Raw genomic sequence first — 24,385 nt, forward strand, 5'->3', positions numbered from 1 at the left:
CTTTGCCTGTCATTTACTCGCTCACAGACCAACATAGCAGAGATCAAGCAGCGCATACCCCAGTTCTGCAACATTGTTGCCAGTGCCACATGGCAAATATCAACATTGTTGCAGACCTGCGCACGTTTCGTTTAGTAATGACGGAGAAAAACGAAGCAGATCAGTGCAGCAGTTGAGCTCATGTGTCCGGGATACAGTTTTTTTTTTTAAACAGACTGCCGCCGTCCAACCAACCCAAGCTGAACTTTAACTGTTTCCGCGAACAGACAATTCACAAACTACTCTGAGAATACGTTTCACCTACACAGTTTTGTTGAAATGATCAGGTATTTCCCAACAGCAAATGTGCACACCGAGCTGTGGTTCTGTGGAAGCTAGTTTATTGTTGATATTAGACGGTTGCATTTACAATGTTAAACATGGATGATAAGGGAAGATTCAAAGCCATAAAGTGTCCGGACTAGGCAGAGGAGCAAAGCCGAGATAAAGGTAGGCCACTGCATTTTATTTTAACTTCTATTGCTACGACACTGAGTAGGCATATTCTTGTAATATCAGCTGCTGAGGGAGAATGAGACCACAAAGAGTAGCATGCAGACGTGTGTGCGTGTTCGGTGCCTATATGCAAAGATGACGACAGAAACGCGGCACCTCGCTGTGTTAATGTGTTTCTCCTGCCTTGCGGGGAATATACAATGTATCATTATTACTGTGCTGGCTTAAAAAAAGTATCAGTTCTGTCAGTCACTTTGTATCTACTGTGCAGTCTTAAAAACTCTTTTAGTTTCTCGAGTTGTTCTGCGCGTGCAAGCGGGCGTGCGGTGGGCGGTAGGGGTGTGCAAAATAATCGTCATGACGATGCATCGCGATTCTAATTTTCGCGATCTACTGCATCGATTCTGGACGCCATGTATCGATTATTTAAAAAAAAAACTTTTTTTTTTATGCCTTTAATGATAGGACACATGCAATTGATGCATTTCGCTGCAAGGGATGTTTGCAATATATGTATATATTTTTTATAGTTGTATAAAGCCTATGCACTTTTTTGTCTGTACTGATCATCCCTATTTTATTATTTTAAGTTTTATAAATCCTATGCACTTTTTGTGATGAGTGTGTCCAGTAATAGTAATATTTGTGTCCAGTAATATTTGTTTTAATGGCAATACCTCCAAAAGTTGTTTCAATAAATACAGTTATGAATTGATTTGCTTTGAGTTATGTATCAATTGAAGACACTATCCAGATCATACACAGCCAGTCAGCCACTGGTAATGGCTGTATTTTTTTTTTTTTAAGTATGTTCAGTGAAAATATCGCAATGCATCGCGATGCATCGCAATAATTCAAGTATCGTGATGCATCGTGATAGAATCGCATCGTGGCATGTGAATCGTGATTCGAATCGAATCGTGACTTCTTTGCCAATACCCACCCCTAGTGGGCGGTGGTGGCGGTGGCCTGGACACGCACCGCGGAGGTCCTCTCAGAACCGCGGTTATCACGACAGCCCTACAACGCACTTCCGGTTATTTTCACAAAATAAAATACCCGTTGCCTTTTATCATAGGGAAAGCCATTATGATACAATTGGTGCTTTTGTTTTGGAAACAGGAAGTGAACCTACCCTCGTTGTAGCTAGCTTGAAACTGACGTTTTTGACAGGAAATGACGATCGGCGACGTCACGTTACGTTGCATCTTGGGTAGTTTGAGTATGAGTAGTAACCTCATGATGCATACCCAACATTTCGGAGAATCTAGTATGCATCCGGGAACTTCTCGCTTACTCAAACTCGCATACTAACTCAAAAACTCAGTATGAGTAGTGGGAGTAGGAGGAGAAGTATGCGGTTTCGAACACAGCCTGCATCTACATGTTACTTAGAATCACAAACGCACAATTTAACAAGTATGTAGCACAAGATAGAATGAGTTTTACAATAATGTGTGGACATGTTTGGGTACTAAGGAGATAAAAGGAGATAAAAGGAGAGAAAAAGATCAGAGATAAGCTGGAGATCTGAGCACTGTGACGTGAGCTGATGATCGATAACATTGTTTTAGCAGTACTGTAAAGTTTCTGCGTGGGAGACTTTGTAATAAATGCAACGATGTGCGGCACTCCTTCTACATGAGATGATTATGTAGCTGGAGATTTGATGGACGACAAGTGGGGATACAGAAGCCAGCAGAGTTGCACTGCTTCTCCGGTTCGTCTCCAGTGTACGAACTGAGAGGGAAGGATTGCTGAGAAACAACATTTCAAAGATGGGAGTAAAGCGCCGTTAAGCCCTCTTTTCTAATCTAATTGTTCTTCTGTCACGTCTCTCTTGATCTACCCTCCTTTCTTGCTCTGACATTTCTGCTTCCTTTGTGTAAAATGACTAATAGCCCTGCAGGTAATCCTGTGGTATTAGGCTGTTTTTTTTTGTGGGTTTTTCTTCCTGTTCAATCCTCACTGCCAGTAAAATACTGATATGCTCCAGTTGAGCCGGTCCTCACACTGCAGATGAACTTCTCTCTGCTAATCGTCTTCCTTTCCTGGTCTTTTTCTCTGTTTTTTTTGTTATTCAGCATAAAAATAAGGTCTCACTTATGCTACATGAATGAAGAGCTGTGTACAAAACTGATGCCAAAACATCTCTACATATTATGTAAGGCATGTGTAGGTGTGTTTTTTTAAATGTTCTGCTGTAATTGGCACTTTATATTTAAGCTTACTCTATTTCTGGTGAGCCGAATGAACATGCTGATGTACCAGAGAGCATCAGAGTAAATGTCAGGAGGATATGAACACGTTTCATTAGTTTTATTACCGGAATCAACCACAGCTTCATCCTCCTTCGATTTACGGCCGACACAGGACTCAATTTAAACTCTTTTCATGAATTTTAAACCGGCATGTCTTTGCAGAGCAAAGCAAACGCGACACAACAAGAGAGCTGATCAGCTATTATTAATAGCTGCAAAGAAGCCCTACTCTGCATCCTTCGCCCTGTTGTCCTGAGCTCTCTCCAGCAGTAAAATCCAATCTGATGTTTGCTTTTACACCTTCTCTTCTTCTTCTTCTTCACTTCCTCTCATCGCGTCGTCTTGGCTCTCGTTGCTGCATCTGCTCATTCATGTTTAGCTTTATTTATGATGGAAACAGCCTCTTTTTTACCCTCCTTTCTTTTGCTTTATTCGTCATTGGCGAAAGTGTGCTTTAATCTAGTTGCTTGTGCTTTATGTGGTACCGTAAACAAAATGCTGCAGTATCTCAGCCAGCAGGCCCTCGAGGCTTTAAGCTTCCTAACTTCTCTAGTGTTGCTTTAAAAAATGTTTTCTGTTTAGACCAAAAACCCAGAGACGGTTAAGCCAAAGAGAGCTTGAAAATCACCTTAAATGAGAAGCTATCTTTTTTACTTTTAACTAATCGAGCTCCCATTTAATCATTTCAGCTTTTTAAAAGTCCTCTGAACATTTAAACTTCATCAGTGAACACATATTTCTGTTTGTAGAAGCACTTGTGAGAATCAGACGGCGTTATACAAAGGAAACCTTTCAAAGACAAAGTAAAGTAGACCACACACTTGTCAGGCAGACGAAAACAATTGAAAGTATGTAGTTTTAGCGGTTTGCAGGCTTCGAGGGAAAATTTCAGACTTAGTCATAGAGTGAGTCTATGTGAGGTTGTCACTTTCATATGATGCATTAAGAAAGTTTAAAGGCAGGGTCATGACTCGCTGTGCTTCCTCGCTCTAAATAAGATCAGATTTATCTAAATTATCCTTGTGAAAACACAAACTTTAGTCTGGTCGTGTTGCATCAGAGCACAGAATCCAGATTTCTACTGTTTAATGCAGGTTAGAGAAAGTCTCCCCAGAAACCAACACCTCATTCATCCATCATCTGAAAGCTGGCAGGTGAATCAATAGAAACTAATATAACGGTCACGCAGCATGAGCAGAGGCCTAATGTGAATTATGCCCCACAAAAGGAGGAACTTGGTACATACCGGCCACGTTCACTTTTTCTGAGTTGGCGGCGCTGGGTGTGGCGGTGCTGGTGCCGTTGGTCAGGTTGCCCCCCGTGCCGTTGTAGATGTTCTCCACTTTGGACTCCAGCTTTCCAAGCCTCAGCATGATGTTATCCAGCAGCACAGCGAGGGTCTTCTTCAAGTCTGCAGGCAAACACAGTCACCTTTATTGGGTTTTTTTTTTCTCATATGCCAATATTTTCCAACTCATTTTGACAGGTTGCCAGTGCCAATACTAACACATAATCATTAGTTCTACTCCTGTTGTGATGGCTCAAATACAGAGTCGGGAAGGAAAGATAAAAACAACTTTAAGTTTCAGCAATTTTGGTATCAAAACTTTCAGCTCTTTCAGCACATTTTTCGTGTTTTTAACTTTTACGCTTTTTAAGATATTCAACTTTCATTCAAAGTTTCCCGTCATTCAAATGAATGGAAACTGCTTTCAGCTCTTCCAAATCATCTCCCTCTTTCCAACCTAACTATTTCTGCATGCTTTCAGCTAGAGACGCCATTCAAACTTTAAATGGGTCACAAGACATTCAGCTATTACCAATTGTTTCAGCTTTTTCAAATCTTCAGCACATTTTGAAATATGACAAAAATGAACATTTTGCTCCTTCTTGATTTTTATGAATGAGTGCGTGCTGATAATTTTCAAATGTTTCAGTTTTTTCAAACAAATTCCTCTAACTTTCATACAGTTTAATTTAGAGAAACAAATTATACCTTAAAATGTAGGAAAAATGGTCCTCTTTCAGCCAATGTAACTACTAAAGAGCTCACATTTACAGAATTTCAGCTATGAGCCTTGAACCGAGATCAACCTCTCAAATTCTCTACCCACCTCCAATGTTAGTACACAAAAAAAAATAATAATAAAATAAAATAAATAACAAAATCCCTTCAACCAATACCTTAGCAACAGTTTTTACTGCTAAAATTGAACTATTTCAGCTTTTTTTAGCAAGGTCAGCTATCCCCATTCAGCTCATAAGCATTCTCACTGCTGTTTCGCAGGAACAGCTCTTTCTAGTTTCATTTTAAACTGCTCATATTCATCTTTATGTAACGTTTTTAAGCAAAACTGTAGATCTCCAAGAACTACAGAGGCCTAAAATGTTGTCTGGGAGTGGAAGGCTGCGGTCCTCTTCACATTGTTAGTGCTAATATGAGGGAGGGGGGAAAACGCTTTTCAGGATCTATGAATTAGGGAAGCAAAGCATTCATTTTCTACCAGATAACCTGGTAAAAAAAAAAAAAAAAACGTGTGTTTTTCCTGGGTGAGCTACTCCGTGAAAAAGCTTCCTGAGCCGTCTTTGGCCTCACAAATGCCAAGATCATGGACACTCGAACCAACTGTAAGACATTATTCTCTGCAATAAACGACGATAAACAACGATTACTCATTTTCAAATGCAAACATTTGGCAGTATGCGATTAAGCAAATCAAAAATCTGCAGCTATGTGCCACACATCTGATCCAGGCTTGAAACGTGCAATGTTTGTGCCATTTACTTGTGAGAAAGATGCACTTCAGGCAAAATGACAGTTTAACGCCCAATAATACACATTTGTAACACAATGAAACCATAACTTCAGTCATCCAGAGAGGATAGAGGCTGGCAATTTACTCCCAAAGAAAAGTGGCACAATCGACAGGATGGAAGTGTTTTGGCTTTCAGGGTCGTGATTTAAAAAAAAAAAAGGTACTGTGCATCAAGTGGAAACCCAATAAAACCTTTTTAAGCATCTAAAGAAGCACCACAGCCTGCTATATGACGAGTGCACGGTGTAAAAGTCAAAACAAACTAGTAAAACTACAATATTGGAGTCGTTTGCGACTGTAACTCGAGCTTTTTAGTGAACGCCACACGCGCTTAATTAAATGGCCGACGTCTTACACCCGCCTGGCCCCCAGTCTGTCCCCGTGGAAAGGACACGGCTCGTGTTAGAACCAGCAGGAAGATTGCTGAGATGGATCGGCCATCCACTCAAAATGTCACAAACAAAATGTTAAAGCCCGGCATTCTTTGGCCTTATTTACTACGGTATTTGTCTGGTACTTTAACCTGCAGCATTTGCATGACATTTAAACAGAAATGTTAAGTTCTTTGAACCCTGCTCTAACTGGTGCATTGATAATAACAGCAAATAACATCTAATAAGCCTGTCGTTTGTCATCTGCAGCCGTTTTACTTTATTCATACACATGCTCGTATAGCTGCAGAACGGATCAGAAGGGCTGGTTGGTTGCTCTTCTCACATGATGGCGCCCCTTTTTCCAGCGCCAGGGATGCATTTGACATGCCAGTTTTCATCACGTCTGAGAGATTGGCAAGTGCACAGCGCAGCCTGGCAAGGCCCAGCACACCAGGCCGATTTGTGTGAACAGAAAGGCCAGAGAATTTGTCTGATTTGGATGCAGGGCGGCGTGGGGGTGCCAGACAGAAACTGAAAGGAAAGAGCCAAGCATCACAATAAAAATTAAATAAACAACAATGTTCCTTAAGCTACTGTCAACATGCTTTAGAAGAGGAAGGAAAATGATGTACGAATTTCTTTTATATGCAACTGAAGAATGAATAAAATAAAAAGTAATTAGAGTCAGAAAAATATAGTTTTTCTTTCCAACAAATGCTGAAGCTGTAAAGACTCTGAGCTCAATTTTTCCATGAGGGACATAACCAATTTGAAGAAGTGATTACACAGTGTGTTCATCAGTGACCTCAATTGTTTCCTGTCATCCATGAGGCTCCCCTCACGCTGGCGGTGGGCTCTCCATCTGACCAACGTAATAAGACGAAGAGCAGACAGACACAGAAGCGCCGCACGGTGACCCTCCACAGAATATAGGGCGAAGAGGATTAGAGCAGCGATGTATGTAAGCTTACACCACACCCAGGAAACAGAGATTTTTCTTGATTCTGGCAGCAGGGAGCACAAGAGATATCCATAATAACTGGTGACCTGTGTGACAACAAGGTGCGGTGTCAGGGAGCCGGTCAAACCCAGCTGCTTGGGTCAGTTAACAGAGAGGTGAAGAAGGAAAGATCATATCCACATCCTTCACTGTGGAGGACCAGGGCGTTACCAAAGTGTTTCTTATCATTAAAGGGATAGTTCGCCTCTTTTGACATGAAGCTGTATGACATCCCATATTAGCAACATCATTTCTGAACATTTTCTTACCCCCTGCTGCGTCCTGTGAGCCGAGTTCCAGCCTCGTTTTGGTGTTGATGAAAGTAGTCCGGCTAGTTGGCTGGGGTTTAAAAAATAAAGCGTTTTGCTTCTCAAAACAATATGCGTTCAAAAGAGTAATACATTTGCATCACAAAATCGTTCATCCAGAAAAAGTCAGACCTCCCAATCGCTTGGCGCTATTTTTGGCTCCCTTCATATCAATGCGTTCAGCCACCTAGCGATAGCTGCACCTGTTACGGTGTTTCCTGCTCGGTCTGCACTTCGGTCCGAACGGTCTACACAGCCTGCAGTGATACGAAGGGAGAGAAAATAGGGCCAAGCGATTGTGAGGTCTGACTTTTTCTGGATGAACGATTTTGTGATGCAAATGTATTACTCTGTTGAACGCATTTTGTTTTGAGAAGCAAAACGCTTTATTTTTGTGGCCCCAGCCAACTAGCCGGACTACCTTCGTCAACGCCAAAACGAGGCTGGAACTCGGCTCACAGGACGCAGCAGGGGGTAAGAAAATGTTCATAAATGATGTTGCTAATATGGGATGTCATACAGCTTCATGTCAAAAGAGGCGAACTATCCCTTTAACTAAGTCCAGATCCTGCAACAGAATTATATCCAAAATATATAAAGCTATACAATTACCCAAACGAGAGAATACAGAATACATAAAGAGGAAATGGGAAACGGAAATAAGGATAATAATCACACAGGAGCGCTGGGAGAAAATATGCCAACTACAGTGGATCTCAACCGGGTCAAATACATGGCGGGAGTTCTGTTGGAAAAGTATAACAAGATTTTTCACTACACCCACTCAGAAACGTCATCAGGGCAGCGGGGACGCTTGTTGGAGGCTCTGTGGGTCTAATGGAGCCAACCACTTCCATATCTTTTGGGACTGCCAAACAATAAAATCATACTGGGAAGAGATCCACAAACATATTGAAAATATATTTAATGTGAATATTCCATTAAAATGTGAAAATGTGTTGTTTCTTTTCTTTTCTTTTTGTTTTTGGTTTTATACTTGTACCAAGTGTTGCTCTATATTATCTCATAAATATCTGACTTGCAAGGAAGGACAATTTGAATGTTGGATAATAACTTTGCCCCTGATGTCTCCTTGGCTATGAGAGCACTCTTATTTCTGAATATATGTGTGTTTTGGAAACATGTTGAAAATTCAATAAAGATAATGTTGGGGGGAAAAAAAATGTGAAAATGTGTTCTTGGGCAATATAAAGTTTGAAACATGGAACATAAAAGACAAAAAATTGTTGACTATGTTGTTGGCAGCTAGTAAGAAATGTGTCACTAGGAAATGGTTAAAAGTGGAACCTCCCACCATCGACGAATGGATTGAAATTGTTTACGAGATTTATGTTATCAAATCAAATCAAATTTATTTGTATAGCACATTTCATGTACAAACAGTTCAAAGTGCTTTACATAAAATAAAAGCATTGCAGCAGGGAGTGCAAGAAGCATTAAAAATACATAAAAGAATATAAAGAGAAACAAGTAAAATCATTTAAATGAATTTAAAATCAGGCAACAGTCTAGATAAGTGAAAAGATATTTCATGCATAGACACATGAGAAAAGAAATGTTTTTAACCTGGATTTAAAAATGTCTACATTTGGTGAAAGTTTAATCTCCACTGGCAGTTTGTTCCACTTATTTGCAGCATAACAGCTAAATGCTGCTTCTCCATGTTTAGTCTGGACTCTTATGGAGAAGATTTCTTTTTCCCTCAAAGTTGAGAAAGAAAAGTTTTATAAGATCTGGACCAAGTGGACTGAGTATGTAAAACCAATCAGATCTGATTTTATCTGACTGTACTCGTGCTTTGTCTCAACCTACCCTCTTCTATATTTTTTTTTTTATAGAATGAAATATATTTATTTATATTTATTTCTTTTTTATAGAATAAAATATATATTTTTAATTTTTTTCTTTGTGTGTGCGATATATTGATTGCATGTAGGGGTGCGCTCCCCAACTCTGTTGTTTTTGTGTTATTACTTCCACCTGGACTAATGCAGTGCACTGGACCAAAGAGAAACTATCAGAGAGATTCCCAGGTATAGATCCAGTTTGGAACTGCTCCAAAACGTATGTAAATATGAGGACGGGGTCATTTTACAAACTGTCGACCTATTGGACTTCGGTGTTTAAAACACTTTCTGAGGTTCTGGAGGTGTCTGTAGCCCCCTGCCCAATCATAGCTCTTTATGGAGAACCATGGAAGGATGCCTCCATCCCACACACTTTGGATCAGAAGTACTTTACATCATATGAAATTGAAAAAAATAAAACACACTCTCAGAGGTTCAGCTGGTAAATTCAATAAGATTTGGCAACCTTTTCTGAGATATGTGGAAAAGAAATCAGAGCTGCATGAATCAAGTTAACTAGGACAACCACTGGTTTCATTGTTTAGATGACAACCCGCTTAAATACTATTCTGTATGTTCTGCATCTCTCTGTTTTTTGCTTGCTTGTTTGTTTGTTATTCATACGTCTTCTTTTACAACATGCTTGACATACATCGTCTTAGATTTACTCATCTATTTATCATTTTTTTTATTGTGATTTATCTATGTATTCTTTTTTTTTGCCAATTGTTCCCAAAGTTCCCAAAAATCAGCTTTTGAGATTAACAATATTAAATTCACATGGATTTCATGGGTCATTCATGGGCAGCCAAGGAGGATACTGTTTCCCCTTGAAGTCGTTACAAATCAGATCAAGGGAGCACAAAGTATCCTGTTGTGTTGCTATCTAATTAAGGCCACAAAATGGATTTTTATGTGATTTTGGACAGCGGTCAATGGACTGCTACAGTGACCTGAAAATCAATCCATCATATAAGGGAACAAAACAAACCGTCTGGCTGGTATCACAGGAAAATCTATGACAGGTCCTTAGATTACTTTGGCTGAATTATTCACAGGATTTACGGCATGAAAACACAACTTAAAAACAGATCACTTTCTTTAAAATTACCTGGAAAGTGAAGCTGAAAGTAGTTTGAATACTGCTGAAACAATCAGTTTAAAGCTCCTGTAAACCTCTAAGCCGGTAGCGCTCCTGTTACTTTACATACTCTGGCATCTTCTTTAGGTTCCCCGGGAGCCGGTTTAATCTGGAAGAGCTTTACTGTATCCTGTTGTTTCTCTGGGAATTAGAAGAACAATCAATTCCAATCTCTGGTTTCTAATGAAGCCTCCCATACAGCTATACGGGTCTATTAACGGCATGAATAACTTATCGATGCGTTTTCTGGACCTGCTCTAGAACAGTATTACACTATAATGCAGCTGTATCAGTGTTAAATCTTCCAGGGCAGGAACACAGCCTCTTATTGTGCCTGCTCAGGAGGCGGACAAGTGGACCCATTAAATCCATTTTAAAGAATATATAAGAGGAGGCGAGCATAACTGTGAGGAGGGCAACCACTTCTGCTGTTGTACTGCTTTAGTAAAAGCAAATAAAGTGGTACATTTATTGCTACTTTCAGACATATCAGGTGTTATAATCTTCTGTTCTTGAAGGGACTTGTGAATCGCTCTATGGTTCAAACACTCATCCCAATATTAATAAAGCTGCAGAGAATAGTGTAAACAGGGAAAGGCCAGTGTGAGGTGACAGTGGGTGGAATTGTGGGCGGGGCCAATTAGCGTGTCCATAGATCACAGTTCACTGAATAAAGAAGAAGAAGGTGAAGAGCTGGCGCCAACCTGTTCTACGAGTTGTTTCTGTGGCAAAAAACTAAATGAACCATGAACCAAAATAAACAAACCAAGCAAAAGTAAAGACTGTGAAGCAGGAGGAGCAAATGTTTGTAGTGTGGACAATAGGGCTGTCACGGTTGAGGGATTCAGGGCGGCTCAATATCGCGGTATTATTGCTTCATCTTTCTTTCTTTTTTTAACCATCTTTCTATCTAGCAGATTTGTGTGTAGATTACTAAATTACTAAACTCATTGCAATGTTTCAACTCAACTCAACTTTATTTATAAAGTCCTTTAAAAACAGTCGGGATAGGGGTGGTTTGTGGCGTAGTGGGTTGAGCAGACGCCCCATGTACAGAGGCTATAGTCCTCGCTGCAGCTGGCCCCGGCTCGAGTCCCGCACCGAGCGGCCCTTTGCTGCATGTCTTCAACCTCTCTCTGCCCCCTGCTTTCCTGTCTCTCTTCACTCTCCTATATAATAAAGGCATAAAAAGCCCCAAAAAATAACTAAAAACAGCCGTGGCTGAAACAAAGTGCTGTACATGAATAACAACACTTATGAAAACCCTCTCCGATGGCTGCGTTTGTTGCGCACGTGTACTTGTGGCGACTGGAGAGCACAAAGGGGGAAATCTCTCCTGGTTGTTGCACCACCACGCCGGGGGGGTTTTCATTCGGGTCGATGGGCTCCTCCTGCAGGTGGCGAGCGCAGGTAGGTCGGCTCTCTGTCCGTGACTTCAGCAGGTCAACCAAACACCGTGTAACGGCGCCTGTTAGGCGTTTACGTCCGTCACCGTCTCTGCTGTACTTGGCGACTCGAGCAAAGGCTTCGTCGACTCTGTGTGGCAGCCAGCGGCGGCAACCGCGCCTCAATAGCTGGATGATAGCTTGCGAGGTGAGCCCTTAAATTAGTTGTGTTTCCTAGTTTTACTTGAACCGTTTTGCTGCAGATTTTACTGATGGCCTCATTTAAATTTGGCTGGTTCCCCCTTTTCATTTGGCTGAAAGCCGAAACGCTAGAAAAGAGGCGAAGTAACATTTAGTTTGATACCAGTGCAACTGCCAGGGCGGCCGCGGCTCAGTGGTTAGAGTCGGTCGTCCAATTCCCACTCTCGCCACTCAAAAAAGATTGGTGGAACTGACAGCTGGAGGGGTGTCAGTCCACCTCCTTGTCACGGCCGAGGTGCCCTTGAGCAAGGCACCGTATCCCCGGGCGCTGAATGGCTGCCCACCGCTCCAGGTTGGCATCTGTCTATGAGTGTGTGACCCTGTGCATGTGCATGTGCATGTCAACAGGTGCCAACCTGGTTAAAAGCGGAGGACACATTTCGTGCGTTTGCATGTATGCAATCTGATCTTAATCTTAAGTCTCCTTCTCAACGCGCGATGTGGTGAGATCAGGTGACATGCGGTGATGGCGGTGGGCTTCTTCATATCGCGACAGCCCAAGTGTTTAAAGATCAGTCTTGTTCCCTGCATGCAGCGTGTAAGTTACGACTCACCGTAAGCAGTCATTGTACCCACGTACGGTCCGTCCATGACGCTTTGGTTCTCCTCAGCCAGAGCTTTGATGTAGCGCTTGCTGAGATCCAGGATCTGCTGGCGCAGCACGGCGCTGTTCTCGTGGCTGGCTCGTTGCTGGATGGTGAAATGCAGCAGCATCATGCCCCAGATGAACCCGAAGCTGACCAGGAAGAAGCCCAGCTTCTGGGATGACAGCTTCCACAAGAAGGGCGACGCCATGATGAATTCGCCGGGGAGCCGGACGGGCTGCTGCGACTCAGATTTCACCGAAGGAAGATGCGAGGGTCTGGGAGGAGGATCAGGAAAGCAGGGGCGGCATGGCTCCGGCAGCTGGCTGGTTTTCGGGGGATGGCATGCAGCTGATTTGCCTCACCGGCTTGATTTCCTTCTCTGGCCCATCGTTGTCGCTCAGTAACATCTCAGAGAGCCCAGCATGCTGCTGCAGAGAGGAGGAAGAGACCTGCGGTAAGCTAGCTGGCTTGCTAAACACAGATAATGAGGGTGTTCCCTCAGCTGGCCCGATGCAACGTGCACTGTGCATGATTAGAATAAAACACTGATAAATGAGAATGAGTTAGCAGTTACAGAGAACTGATAGACCAGCTGAGAAAAACACCCATTTTGTTGACCACAATATACCAATTTAGATTTTAAACACCTTTATTTCAGCATAAAGCATAAAGTCTGCAGGAACAACATTAAAAACAGGATAAAAACAGGATAAATTCTTATAGAAAAGTGAACAGCGCTGTGTGGTTATTATGCAAGAAGGAGGTGGGCAGTCCCCTAAGAGCACTAACACTGAGATAACCTATAATTCATCTTCCTCGGTGACAAGAGAGAACATTAGCACACAAACAGAATTGTAAATACACACTTATCTTGCTATTGTACTTTGATTTTTGCCGTTCAAGGATTTCCTGAGATCAATCAAAGTCTTTCAAGTTTATTGTGTACGTGTATGTGTGAGATCCAACAGGCACACGCTTACTTTTACTCTCATAATTGATAAAACTCTGTAAGAGGTCAGCGAGTATAGATGGTATTTGAATAAAAAACAAAAACAAGTGGAAACATTTCTTCTTTTCTTTGCCTCAGATGTGCTTCATTAGAGAAAGGAAAGCAACTTATAACCTGTTGCTCAACCGTGCATTTAAGATTAATTATTGAAACTTCACTGCACTGATAAGGTTTCAGTTACCTTAATCTCCAATGGACTAAATTCCTTCTGTCGTCAACCCAGAAGTCTAAAGTCAAAGTCGCTCATCAATTTTTAAATGCACAGAAAAGAGAAACGCTATGAAACATCAACCTTTTTCAAGATGAAAGTGTTCCAATTCAAGATAGACTGAAATATGAGACCTCTGAGCCAGCTGTGACTGTTTAAATAAGCCTCTATGGCTGATCACCGGTCAGTGAAACTACCGAATCATCAGGATAAGGAAGGATACGGCTCATATTTAATAAAACTATCCATCCATGTGTTCATCAGTAGTTGGTTATTTGATGCTGCTGTCATGGTAACGTCATTGTTCCGCTCATATTTCGGTGGATGAGCCCTACCGGCCGACCTTAGCTTCGTATTAGCAGCTAACTGCCTTCTACCTTTATTGCACCGCTGTACTTTCACACAGAACTCGATGCCCAACGAGGGCACATCAGTCCAAAGCCTGAAAAGGCTTTATGTGGAAGAGGCTCGTGACTTTTCTGTAACCAAAGCAAACCCAAAAGCACAAACATGACTACAGACGTAGTCAGCTGCAAAGCCCCGAGTGTTGCAGAGTTTTCTACATGCATGCTTGGATAAAGTTAGATTTTGTAATGCACCAACATGTTAAAAGTCTCGATGACTCACATCATGACTTTGTGTAATTGTAAATGCGCAAACACAGGGATGAGCCTAATTTCCATGATAATCCAGAATAAAGAAATACCTTTTTTACATATGCAGATATATAAGGAAATGACTTATTTATCTTGAAAACCTCCCTTTGTTCAAGATCAAAGCCAAGCATATAGCTCCTTAACCCTCAGCCGGACTGTTTCTGGATGCAACACATTTGAAATAAAGTGCAGATCGTACCAGAACATGACATGAAGATGGGTTAAGATTGCATCTGACATCGGAAAACCACAAGCTTTTCTTAGCTTAGTACTGCAAGTTGTAAAAAAAATAAATAAAAAATGCAATTACCACAACAGGAAATAAACGTCTGTGCCATTTGCCAGAACAATGTTCCATTACATCCGTCCAACAGCGAGAGTTGTTTAAACAGGTAAAACAACATGTTTTTAAATGTATCAACGTATCATCATTACTGTAGATCATACTTGTCAGTATATTCCTAGTATAACATACTTCCCCTTTCACCGTGTGAACCAGTCTTGTAAAAAAAGCCTCACCAGGCTGATTAACATAAGCAGTAAAGAGCAGTATGCTGTATTCGTGCTTGCTATTTGAACACAATTGCACCTTTAACCATCAAACTTTTGCTCATGATGCAAAATCAGGGAGCCCCGTGGCACTTTTGAACCCATTTAAAAGCTCAACAATTCTTAACTGACAACCTCTGGGCAATCCATGCAGAGCTAAATAAATGCCTTTAGCTTCAGGCGAAAAGCAATAACGCAAACCAGAAGAATGGATCCAGCATACAATCAAGCCAAAAGAAAAAGATCTGGGATGGTCTCTCATCTGCATTCAGCCGCTGTGGCTGTAAATGAGGCTAAGTGTGGGGAGGGGATTTCTGCAGCCTTGCTTTTTAACTGCTCTAACCGGGTCAGGACCAGTCGCCTTAATGAGTTTGATAAACTTAACGGTCTATATGGGAATCGCTCCGTGTCCTTGATTGTTTACATGGGATATTTCTCTAAATTTCCCACACATATCACAGATATATCAAAGATGGTTATGTCATTATTCCCTGCACCTTCCCGGGAAACACAAAAGGCAGCCACACAAAAGGCTCTTTTCACCTTCCATCCATCAGCTTCATAAATAGGTCAGAGACAGCTGCAAGCAGCGTCCAGCAGGGCTGGAATCTCACAGCAGGTTATGACACACACCATAGCTGCTCGGTCATTTATACAAAGGCCCGTGTTTGCTTCCTGTATGGACCGAAGCTGGAACAAACACTGCATTGTCTGAAAGAGCAGAACAGAAAATGTAAATTGGGAGTTTCTTACATTTGACACAGTCGGTTTTTTGCTTGACGAGAAGACAAAAAAAAAAAGGGGAACTTTCAGTACTTCCCTGTAAGTATGTGAGACAATGGCTGTGTTCGAAACCGCATACGACAGACTACATACTTGCATACAGCATGCTCATCAATCAGACAGTATGCAGAGCGTTTACCCACAATGCATTTCGCTCCTGCCCGAGCCGAAATCAGCCGGCCTGAAGCTGATTTCCCTTAAGCTCTAAACTCTGTAAACTTTAGCAACATTTGAAACATTTTCAGGTGAGAAAGTAGTCGTTTAGATCCCCAACGTGTTGAAAACCTGACAAAATACCGGCTATTTACAATTTTGTTCCCACAAATTCGGCGCCACTAAAGCTAGCCGCAGTGAGCAACGCACTTCCGGTTATTTTCACAAAATAAAATACCCGTTGCCTTGAAAATTATCGAGAAACATCCTTTTGTTAGGAAGCTTTCCAATGATGGCTGTGCCCCGTGATCTCTGTAGAAAAGGGGTAAGGTACACCACTGTACATCTCCTGTCAGTTACCTTCTGCTTTCTAATTCAGGATCTTAATTTATCTGGCAGGAAGACCTCTGGCCATCATCAGCAACAACCGGGTAAAACTCATGCGATGACAGCCGGCTAAGGTTGCACAACATATGATCCTTTCCACAACAACCTGCTTTTTTACCCCCCATTATTGGAGCAACAAAAACTCTGTAGGTTCATGAGGACGTGGAGATTGAAACTGTTGGGTAATCTGGAGAATCAGTGCCCTGCCACTCCTTCAGCATAAGATTTCCTTTTGTTGAGGACAAAGGAATTTGAACTCAAACCTTTAAACTGTGGAGATGGCAACTGTGACTGGAAACATGTCATCTTCATCTGATAACAGGCACAATAATAATAATAATAATAATAATAATAAAGAAAGTTGTGCTTATTTCCTACATTATCCAATTTACTTTACGATATTAGGGACTTCGTTTAAGCTGGTTTTGGGGGGGTGTCATGTAAAATAGCCATGTCTCCAAAAACAAAAGAAAACAGTTTTACTTCTTTAGATAGGATTCATTTGACACTTTCTTTTAGTGTTCCCCGAGTTATAATGGATTTATAGTGACTGAAACTACCATAATCCAAAATAAATATATATATACATTTATAAAATGGCTAAATAAGTAAGTTTGTATGATGATAAATGCTAATAAAATTAAATAAAAGAACAATTTATGCAAAAACAATGTCAAAATGTCCTTTTTTGCTTGTGTTAATGTTGTCATTTATTTACTTTTCCACTCAGTTCTATTTATGTTTTTGATTTGAATACATTTTGCTCTTTTTATGAACTTGTTATTCCTGTTTTTATATCCGACCGCACGCTCGTTTACATAATGAAGCAGACATGCAAACGGAAAGTAGGCTATCTAAAAAAAAATTAAAAAAAAAAAAAAAAAGAGGGAAAATATGGAAATAAATGGGTTTGGGGAGATAAAGGGGGAGAAAATTGCATAGTGGCGACAACAGAATTAAATAAAAGACAAAAACTGATTAAAAACATGTGGTCGAATCGAAAGAAAAATAAATTAATATGACAGTAACAAATGAAAGAAGGGAATTAAACATATTCAAATTAAGATAAATTAAATTGAAAACTGAGTGACAAAGTAATTAAATAACATTTACTCCAGCTGAAATTAAAGCAGTTTGAATTAAAGCAGAAAAAGTGATCTATTTCACATTCTATACAATTATTTTTGCATTAATTTCTCATCAGATAAACTTGTTTATTTTGCCATTTATATATTTATCTTGGATTATGGCAGTTTCAGTCCCATTAAAAATGCTGCTGTGTGCAGTTTTTCTTCTTCTTTTGTCCTCCGTTTCCTTATATGTTTCGAGGACACACTGCGTAGACATGCCAAGTTTTCAGAGAGCCTGGAGAACTTTTGCTTAAGACCATTTTAAAAGACTTTTGCACAGTCCTGTACACTGAACTGGAGTTAAATCCAGTAAGTACCTCCCAATGGACCAACCACATTCAGATTAAATGGATCTCTTCAAAAGATTGTTAAGTTCTGCACAAGCTTGCTAATGGTGCATTGATCTGATTTAGGTGTGTTGAAGCAGGGAAACATCTAAAACCTGCAGGACAGCGGCCCTCCAGGAGAGGATGTGGACATCCCTGGTTTAGGCAGTAAGACACACATGAGCTAGTTTATTTCTTTCTGACTTGACTTAAAACTAGGGCCGGGCAACGATTAAAATTTTTAATCTAATTAATCGCATGATTTCCTTTTGCATTTATACGCAAAATCCAAAAATGAATTCAAAAGTAGCGTATAGCTTTTAGCATTTAGTTTTATTTTAAATGTGCTGCCATATGAATGAAAGTGCCATAACATTTGTTGTGCAAACACACTTTTAACATCAGCATCTTTCTGTAGTTTTTATGTAGAAGCCTCGCTCCACTGTCTGTTTCCTTGAATGACTTGCTGCTATCAGTTGTGTGTTTTGCCTTTAAGTGATATTTTAGACTGGAACTACTACGCTGAGAAGACAATTCAACTTGGCTGTGTTTACAGATGACTTTGGTTCTGTCGACTCCGCCGTCTGGAAGAACTTTAAAATGAAAATGGCCGAGTAAAAGTTCCGTACCCTTCTCCAGGTTTGGTGGATCCACCAATTACTTTCTTTTCTGGTTCCGCAGCAGACAGCAACAGGCTTTTACAAAATAAAAGCCTGTGAGCAACAGACTTTTACAATAATAAAATAAATAATAAAACAGGGGTGGTCCGTGGCGTAGTGGGTTGAGCAGGCGCCCCATGTACAAGAGGCTATAGTCCTCTCTGTAGCTGGCCCCGGTTCGAGTCTCGCATCGGACGGCCCTGTGCTGCGTGTCGTTCCCCCTCTCTCGGCCCCCTGCTTCCTGTCTCTCTGAACTTTCCTATCCATTAAAGGCACAAAAGCCCTCAATTTTTAATTAAAAAAAAAACAAAAAAAAACATGCATTAATGCGCGATAAAATATCTGTCGGCGTTAAATAATTAATGCATTAACACGATAATAACGAGTTAATTCGCCCAGGAAATTTAAGGTAAAAATTGGCCATTCTAGGGGTACCCAAAGGGAGAAATTGTACTTTAAAAACAATAAAGTGTTAATGGGAGATGTTCTGATCTTTGCCTTTGGCAGTGTGTTACCTTCATAATGGACCTTGTCAGAAGACATTAAAACTTAGACATAACCAGGAATAGAGATTAAAAGAAATGTTTATTAAAGTTACACACTTTTCAGTTATCCTGATGACAGACAAACAAACAGACAGACAGACAAACCAACGCAACCTAAAACATAACCTCCTTGACAGAGGTAAAAACAGTAGGGTAAAACCTAGGTATGACAACAAGTAGGACAGAGAAAGAGACAGAGCATTTGTGGTTGCTTTATTCCATCATCTTTCGTGGAGAGGACTGTTTTCTGTTCTTTTCTCGAGCGCCAAGTCAACTGCACGTTGAGCTTAAATGATAACCTGATCAGCTCATCACATATTGTATGTAAGAAGCTTTGAAAAAGCACAGCAACCTTGACCGTTTTTGCTTACTTCAAATAGGGACGGGTTAAAATCGGCTACAGCTATTCTAACATGATTTCTGCCGAATCCCCTTACGTGTGCGCTTCTGCGTGTGTGAGTAACCATGGCTACGGAGCACTCTTACCAGAGATTCTAGGAGCCGCGGACGCGGAGTGCCTCTGCCTGGAGCTACAGTTTCGTCTGCGGTTGTACTGACAGGCAGCGCAACCTTTCTTGGCTGCCATCGCGAAAAATGTTTCAAGTTTGTCAGAAAGGTGAGAATGGCATTGATCTGGCGTTATTGTACAAATAAATACAGACAAAATGCCGCTACGCTGTATTGAAAATAAGCGTAGCGGTCCAAAATTATAGCGTAGCGGGCCGTGACGCAAGTTTGCGCTAGCTAGAACCCTGATCAGTCCACACAAAGTTTCAGTTTCAGAACCTCCATCTGTTTATGGACAGGAAAACGTGAGCTGTACACACTCTGGCAGCCCTTCGTGCAGCTCCCTCATTTCGATTAGAAATGACATCATGATGACATAAACGTTAGAAAGTCAGTCCATGAAAGGGTTACTAGAAAGAACAAGGCGAGAATCATAAAGCCACCCCTTGACTGAGCATTTATATAACCATTTGGAGCATTTTTCCCTACTTTGTAGCTCTCACAAATACCCATTAAGATTAACGGATTCTTCCAGGTTGCTGTAAGCCCGGAACAAGATCCAATATGATCGGCAACAATGACTCAAATCAGTCTATCCGCAGCAATCATGGTCACTGGTTTATATTCCCAGAGTGCTTCCCAGATGTAAGTGCTTAATGAAAATGTCACAGGGATTACCAGAGAACAATGATATTGCATCAATGTCAAAATAATAATCTTAGGCTTTAATATATTTCCACCGGAGTCCTGATCGCGTAGCCTCCACCAACTGTTGAGACCTGCCCAGATGGCCGAAAGAGGTAAAGTCTCCATCCATTTTATCCACAGCTGAAAATAACCTCGCCTTTAAATGCAGTTTAGAGGATATTCCATAAAGGTGAAAGACGAAGGAGGTCGAGATTAATTCCGGTGCATTACTCCAGGTCTAAAAGAGCCAAAGAGTGTTCCAAAGCACTAAAATAACATACACTGAGAGCTTGTTGCATAAGCACAGAAAGTCGAAATATGTTCTAGATGTAGTTTCTGCCATCAATTATGGATCAGGTTTGAAAAAGAATCCATTTTCTCTGAATATAAAAAGATCTCCGCTGCTAACGCGCAGGTGAGTGCAGGGCATCTGAGGCGATGACAGCCAACAGCCTTGCCTTCCTTCAGGAGACACTTTCTACATGCTTTTTGGATTTGTACGTCTCACTCTTGGGGTGTTGGTTGCTCTCCTCCAGGGGTTTAAAAGATTAACTCATTACTTTAACGACAAGAATGGATGTGGACCGTGAAAAAGGTGCCATAAACCAGTCGATGACCCGATTCTACATCTGAAATCCTTTGGATTCAAAGGTGAAAATCATTTGGATTTGACAAAACAGGGACAGAATATTAGACGCCAGATGATGAGGCGACTGTCAGCATGTTTACATGAAGTCAAGCTATGGCCTGTAAATCAAGGTTTCATTTGCTTTTGGTTAGACTATCGTGTTTAGTCTGTTTTTTTTGGGCAAGCCAACACAATAATAAAGTCTTCTTTTTGTCCTCGCATCATATAAAGATTCACGTTATTCCTTCAACGACAGCAAGCAGTTTTTTTTCCTGACGTCTTAAGCAATCAGAGCCGTTTGTACCATCAAACCCTTCCATAAACGTGTCCTGTTCTGTCCGCTCACAGCTGACTTTAACCATAAAGCTTCAGATTCTGTTGTTGCTAATGGATCATATATTTGTCTCATTTGTTTACCATTAAAGACAAGAAACTTCAGTTTCTGATGGAACAGGTGCTAAAAAGAGAGGTTTTTCTTCTGAGTATCGTCTCATAAAGCCGTCCAGCAAAGTGACATTACTCATTCCAGTCAAAGTCCACCTCTCCCAGGCCAACACTGTGCTGGTTTGCCCATTGTCAGGCCAAAGGAGACGTGATTCTGGTAATATGGCCCTGCTACCATGGAGACCGGTGTGACTCTGCATCTTAATAGACTTCTTCACATAAGCCCCACTTCTTAATTATTCATTAGGCTCTCCAGAGAAACAGGCCATGCTGCAGCTTCGCCACCTTCCTGGTGTGAATCCAGCTTGTAACCAGATATATATCGGCAGCCACGACGTGGCCGGAGACGGGCTCTAAAATATCGAAAGTGTGACGAGAGGAGTCCAAATCACAAAGGGTGTTCAGTCTGAGGCTTTAGTCATAGAAATGCACCTATATTTAGATGGGTTCTTACTGATTTAATGAAAACTCTACAGCTTATTTTGTGATGGAGGGGAGAGCAAAAAGGGGACTCTGATTTTACAATAAGATAAGAGGAAGGTGATTCCCCTGAATGATAACACAACAGGATGCACAGCTGTTATCACGAGGAAATGTATATATCGGTCAGCGAATAACACCTTCATATCAACTCCTCAGCCTCATCAAAATCAGATAAAAACGTCAAAAAGGAAACGTCATTTTGCTGATATGATATAACGCTGTGCTGTACTGTCCCTAAACTTTCCCCTTATGGAACCTCTCCATGTACAACCTTTTAATATATTATACGTGGACGGAAAGCCAAATATTTAGCTTCATCTTTCAACCAAAAGCAGTGTAATCCGTCATATTGTCCGTCTAAAAATCAAAATGTGTAATTAATTAACTCTAATAAAGACCTTAAATGACATTCATACCTTTCCTTTGCAATACTACCCGGGTTCACACGTCAAATGTCTTTCCAATGTTAAAAATTAAGGGAAATAAACATGAAAACGCCCTTTAAAAAGCCACAAAACAGCCTCACAACTCTGCTAACTAATAACATAAACTGCACAGTGGATTCAATCCTATTATTTCATCCATACTCACAGATTTCATTATAAAAGTCTGTATGGAATAAAAACCTTTAACATAAACCTGTTCGTATACAGAAGAATATCAACTGGCGTCTTTGTTACTTCTCTTCAAACTTAATAATTATATTTTTGATTACACTCCTGATCCCACAAGCCATCCCCAATAAGCAAAAAAGCTTCCAATTATCTGCTAAATAGAACATTTCATTACATTCTCCGGCTCTATTAGCACATACTTCATCTCCTCTTTTCATATTTGTACAAATCAAATAGCATTTGGGTTTTTAATTGATATTAAAAAGATATCCCCCCCAATAATAAAAATATAGGTCCTGTAAATGCTGCCTAGCTTGAATCTGGTGGAATCTTTGCCTTAATCTTACAGCACATACCATACTGCGTGCGTATCAGGCTGGATTTTAAACAGATGTACGCTTTCATGTAAGATTTTAACTTGATAAAGTAAAGTATGCTAAATAATAAATGAGCTCTGAGCAGCAGCCTCATTTACTCATGTAAAATCAGAGGTAAGGAATTTCAAATCCGTGTGATGGAGGAAATGGTCTCCTGTGATTTTAAGCATAAAAAAAATGTAATTGATACTCACTTAGAATAAGAATAATACAAATTAATAGGTTGTTTTCAGAGAAAATGATCAAGCAACATAACAGTTTCTCCCTTTTTTCCTCCCTCTCCAGGCTTAGTCAGTAACCTGCCGTGAACCAGGGGTTTGAAGCTCCAACCAGCATGCCTAAATCCAATCAACCATTACAGCAAAGGGACCTTACAGAAACATGTCGCTCTGATGGAGCACAGTCCCAGAGCGCCTGCAAAGGCCGACTTTGTCCCGCGCTGCTGAGAATCAATGTACTCCGAGCTGTCCTCACAAAAGGAATCGCATCAGCACTTTTTCAAAAAGAGGGACAAAAATCATGCTCTGTTATCAAAAAAAAAAGGAAGTTAAACTGAAGGTGACATTTAATCTGGTTCTGCTCGCACCCCGTCTGTAGCAGCGGGATGCAAAATATAGAGATGTTGATGGCCAAAATAAAAAAGCTCATGGTATGTTTGTACAGAAGATTACTGTTATCGTTGGTAGTAGAAATCAAAAACAACTATCCAAATGAAAAACAAGGAACTACCTCTTTTTATTCCCTGGCTTTTAACCCAGCATGAGACTCTGTTTCTGTTTTTATTTCAATATTGTTATTGCTTATTATTGTTTTTACATTGTTTTTATGTTTTATGCCTTATATTTTGTGTTGTTACTCATCTACAGCACTTTGTTTCAGCCACGGCTGTTTTAAAGGGCTTTATAAATATAGTCGAGTTGAGGTTTACCGTCAGCTTCCAGGCTGTAGGATTTATTCACTGCCGTAAATGACATTGAAATACCGTATAAATTATTATTTTTTTTTTAAAAAGCATTCAATAAAGTCCTTGGCAAAGCCACTGCTGCTGAGGTGAGACGCGCTTCATGCCTGCACCGACACGTCTGACACGAGCAACGAGAGGTAGGACGAGACAAACTGGCGTACGACCAGCATGTTGAAAGAAAAAAAATTCAGATAAAGGTGCTGAAGCTAGTCACAACACTTCCTTCTTTTAACAACAGTCTGCAAGCATCTGGGAACTGAGGAGACCAGCTGTTGGACCTTTGGGAGAGGAATGTTGTTTCATTCTTGTCTGATAGATCAGGGGTTTCCAAACTTTTCCATGCCAAGGCCCCCCAAACAGTATTAGCTTCTGGCCCCCTTTGCAAACCACAGACAATGCTACAAAATATGTAAAGAAACATCAACTTTTAGAACTTTTTGTATCAAGAGACGCTGAAGTTTCGAAGGTTTTAAACACTCATTTGAGAGGGTCTCCAGACAGAGGACGCATTTCGGGCAACCGTGGCCATTATTCTGTATGGCTGTAAAGCCAAACTTAATGTATGCTGCCTCATACTCTCTGATTTTAGTTGGCCAGTTCTTAGGTTTTTTTGCAGCAGTGTCCTCCACAGCAGGGCTGTTGGTCTGTTCCTTCGGTCTCTTAGTAGTCAAAAATCTGTCCATTTTGGCTAAGCTACCTACACGCTAGCTTGAGGAGCAGAGCAGCTTGAGAACAGGCGCAAACCGCCAGGTCTACGATGTTTTGACTGGCAGCCAATCA

The 24,385-nt window shown here is 40.8% G+C and overlaps 1 protein-coding gene across 1 annotated transcript in view; it reads right to left on the minus strand.

Moving 5' to 3' along the window:
* mgat5 (alpha-1,6-mannosylglycoprotein 6-beta-N-acetylglucosaminyltransferase) overlaps positions 1-24,385 on the minus strand; it is a 100,080-nt gene that overhangs the window by 69,695 nt on the left and 6,000 nt on the right. Inside the window, exons 2-3 of the mRNA XM_075477843.1 lie at positions 12,464-12,924; positions 4,003-4,167 (exon numbers count right to left, since the gene is read on the minus strand). Of these exons, the coding sequence (XP_075333958.1) occupies positions 4,003-4,167; positions 12,464-12,704 (406 nt within the window). The 5' untranslated portion in view covers positions 12,705-12,924. The remainder of the gene's footprint in view (positions 1-4,002; positions 4,168-12,463; positions 12,925-24,385) is intronic.

The sequence above is a fragment of the Odontesthes bonariensis genome, chromosome 11 (genome assembly GCF_027942865.1).
Source record: "Odontesthes bonariensis isolate fOdoBon6 chromosome 11, fOdoBon6.hap1, whole genome shotgun sequence".
Classification (NCBI taxonomy): domain Eukaryota; kingdom Metazoa; phylum Chordata; class Actinopteri; order Atheriniformes; family Atherinopsidae; genus Odontesthes; species Odontesthes bonariensis.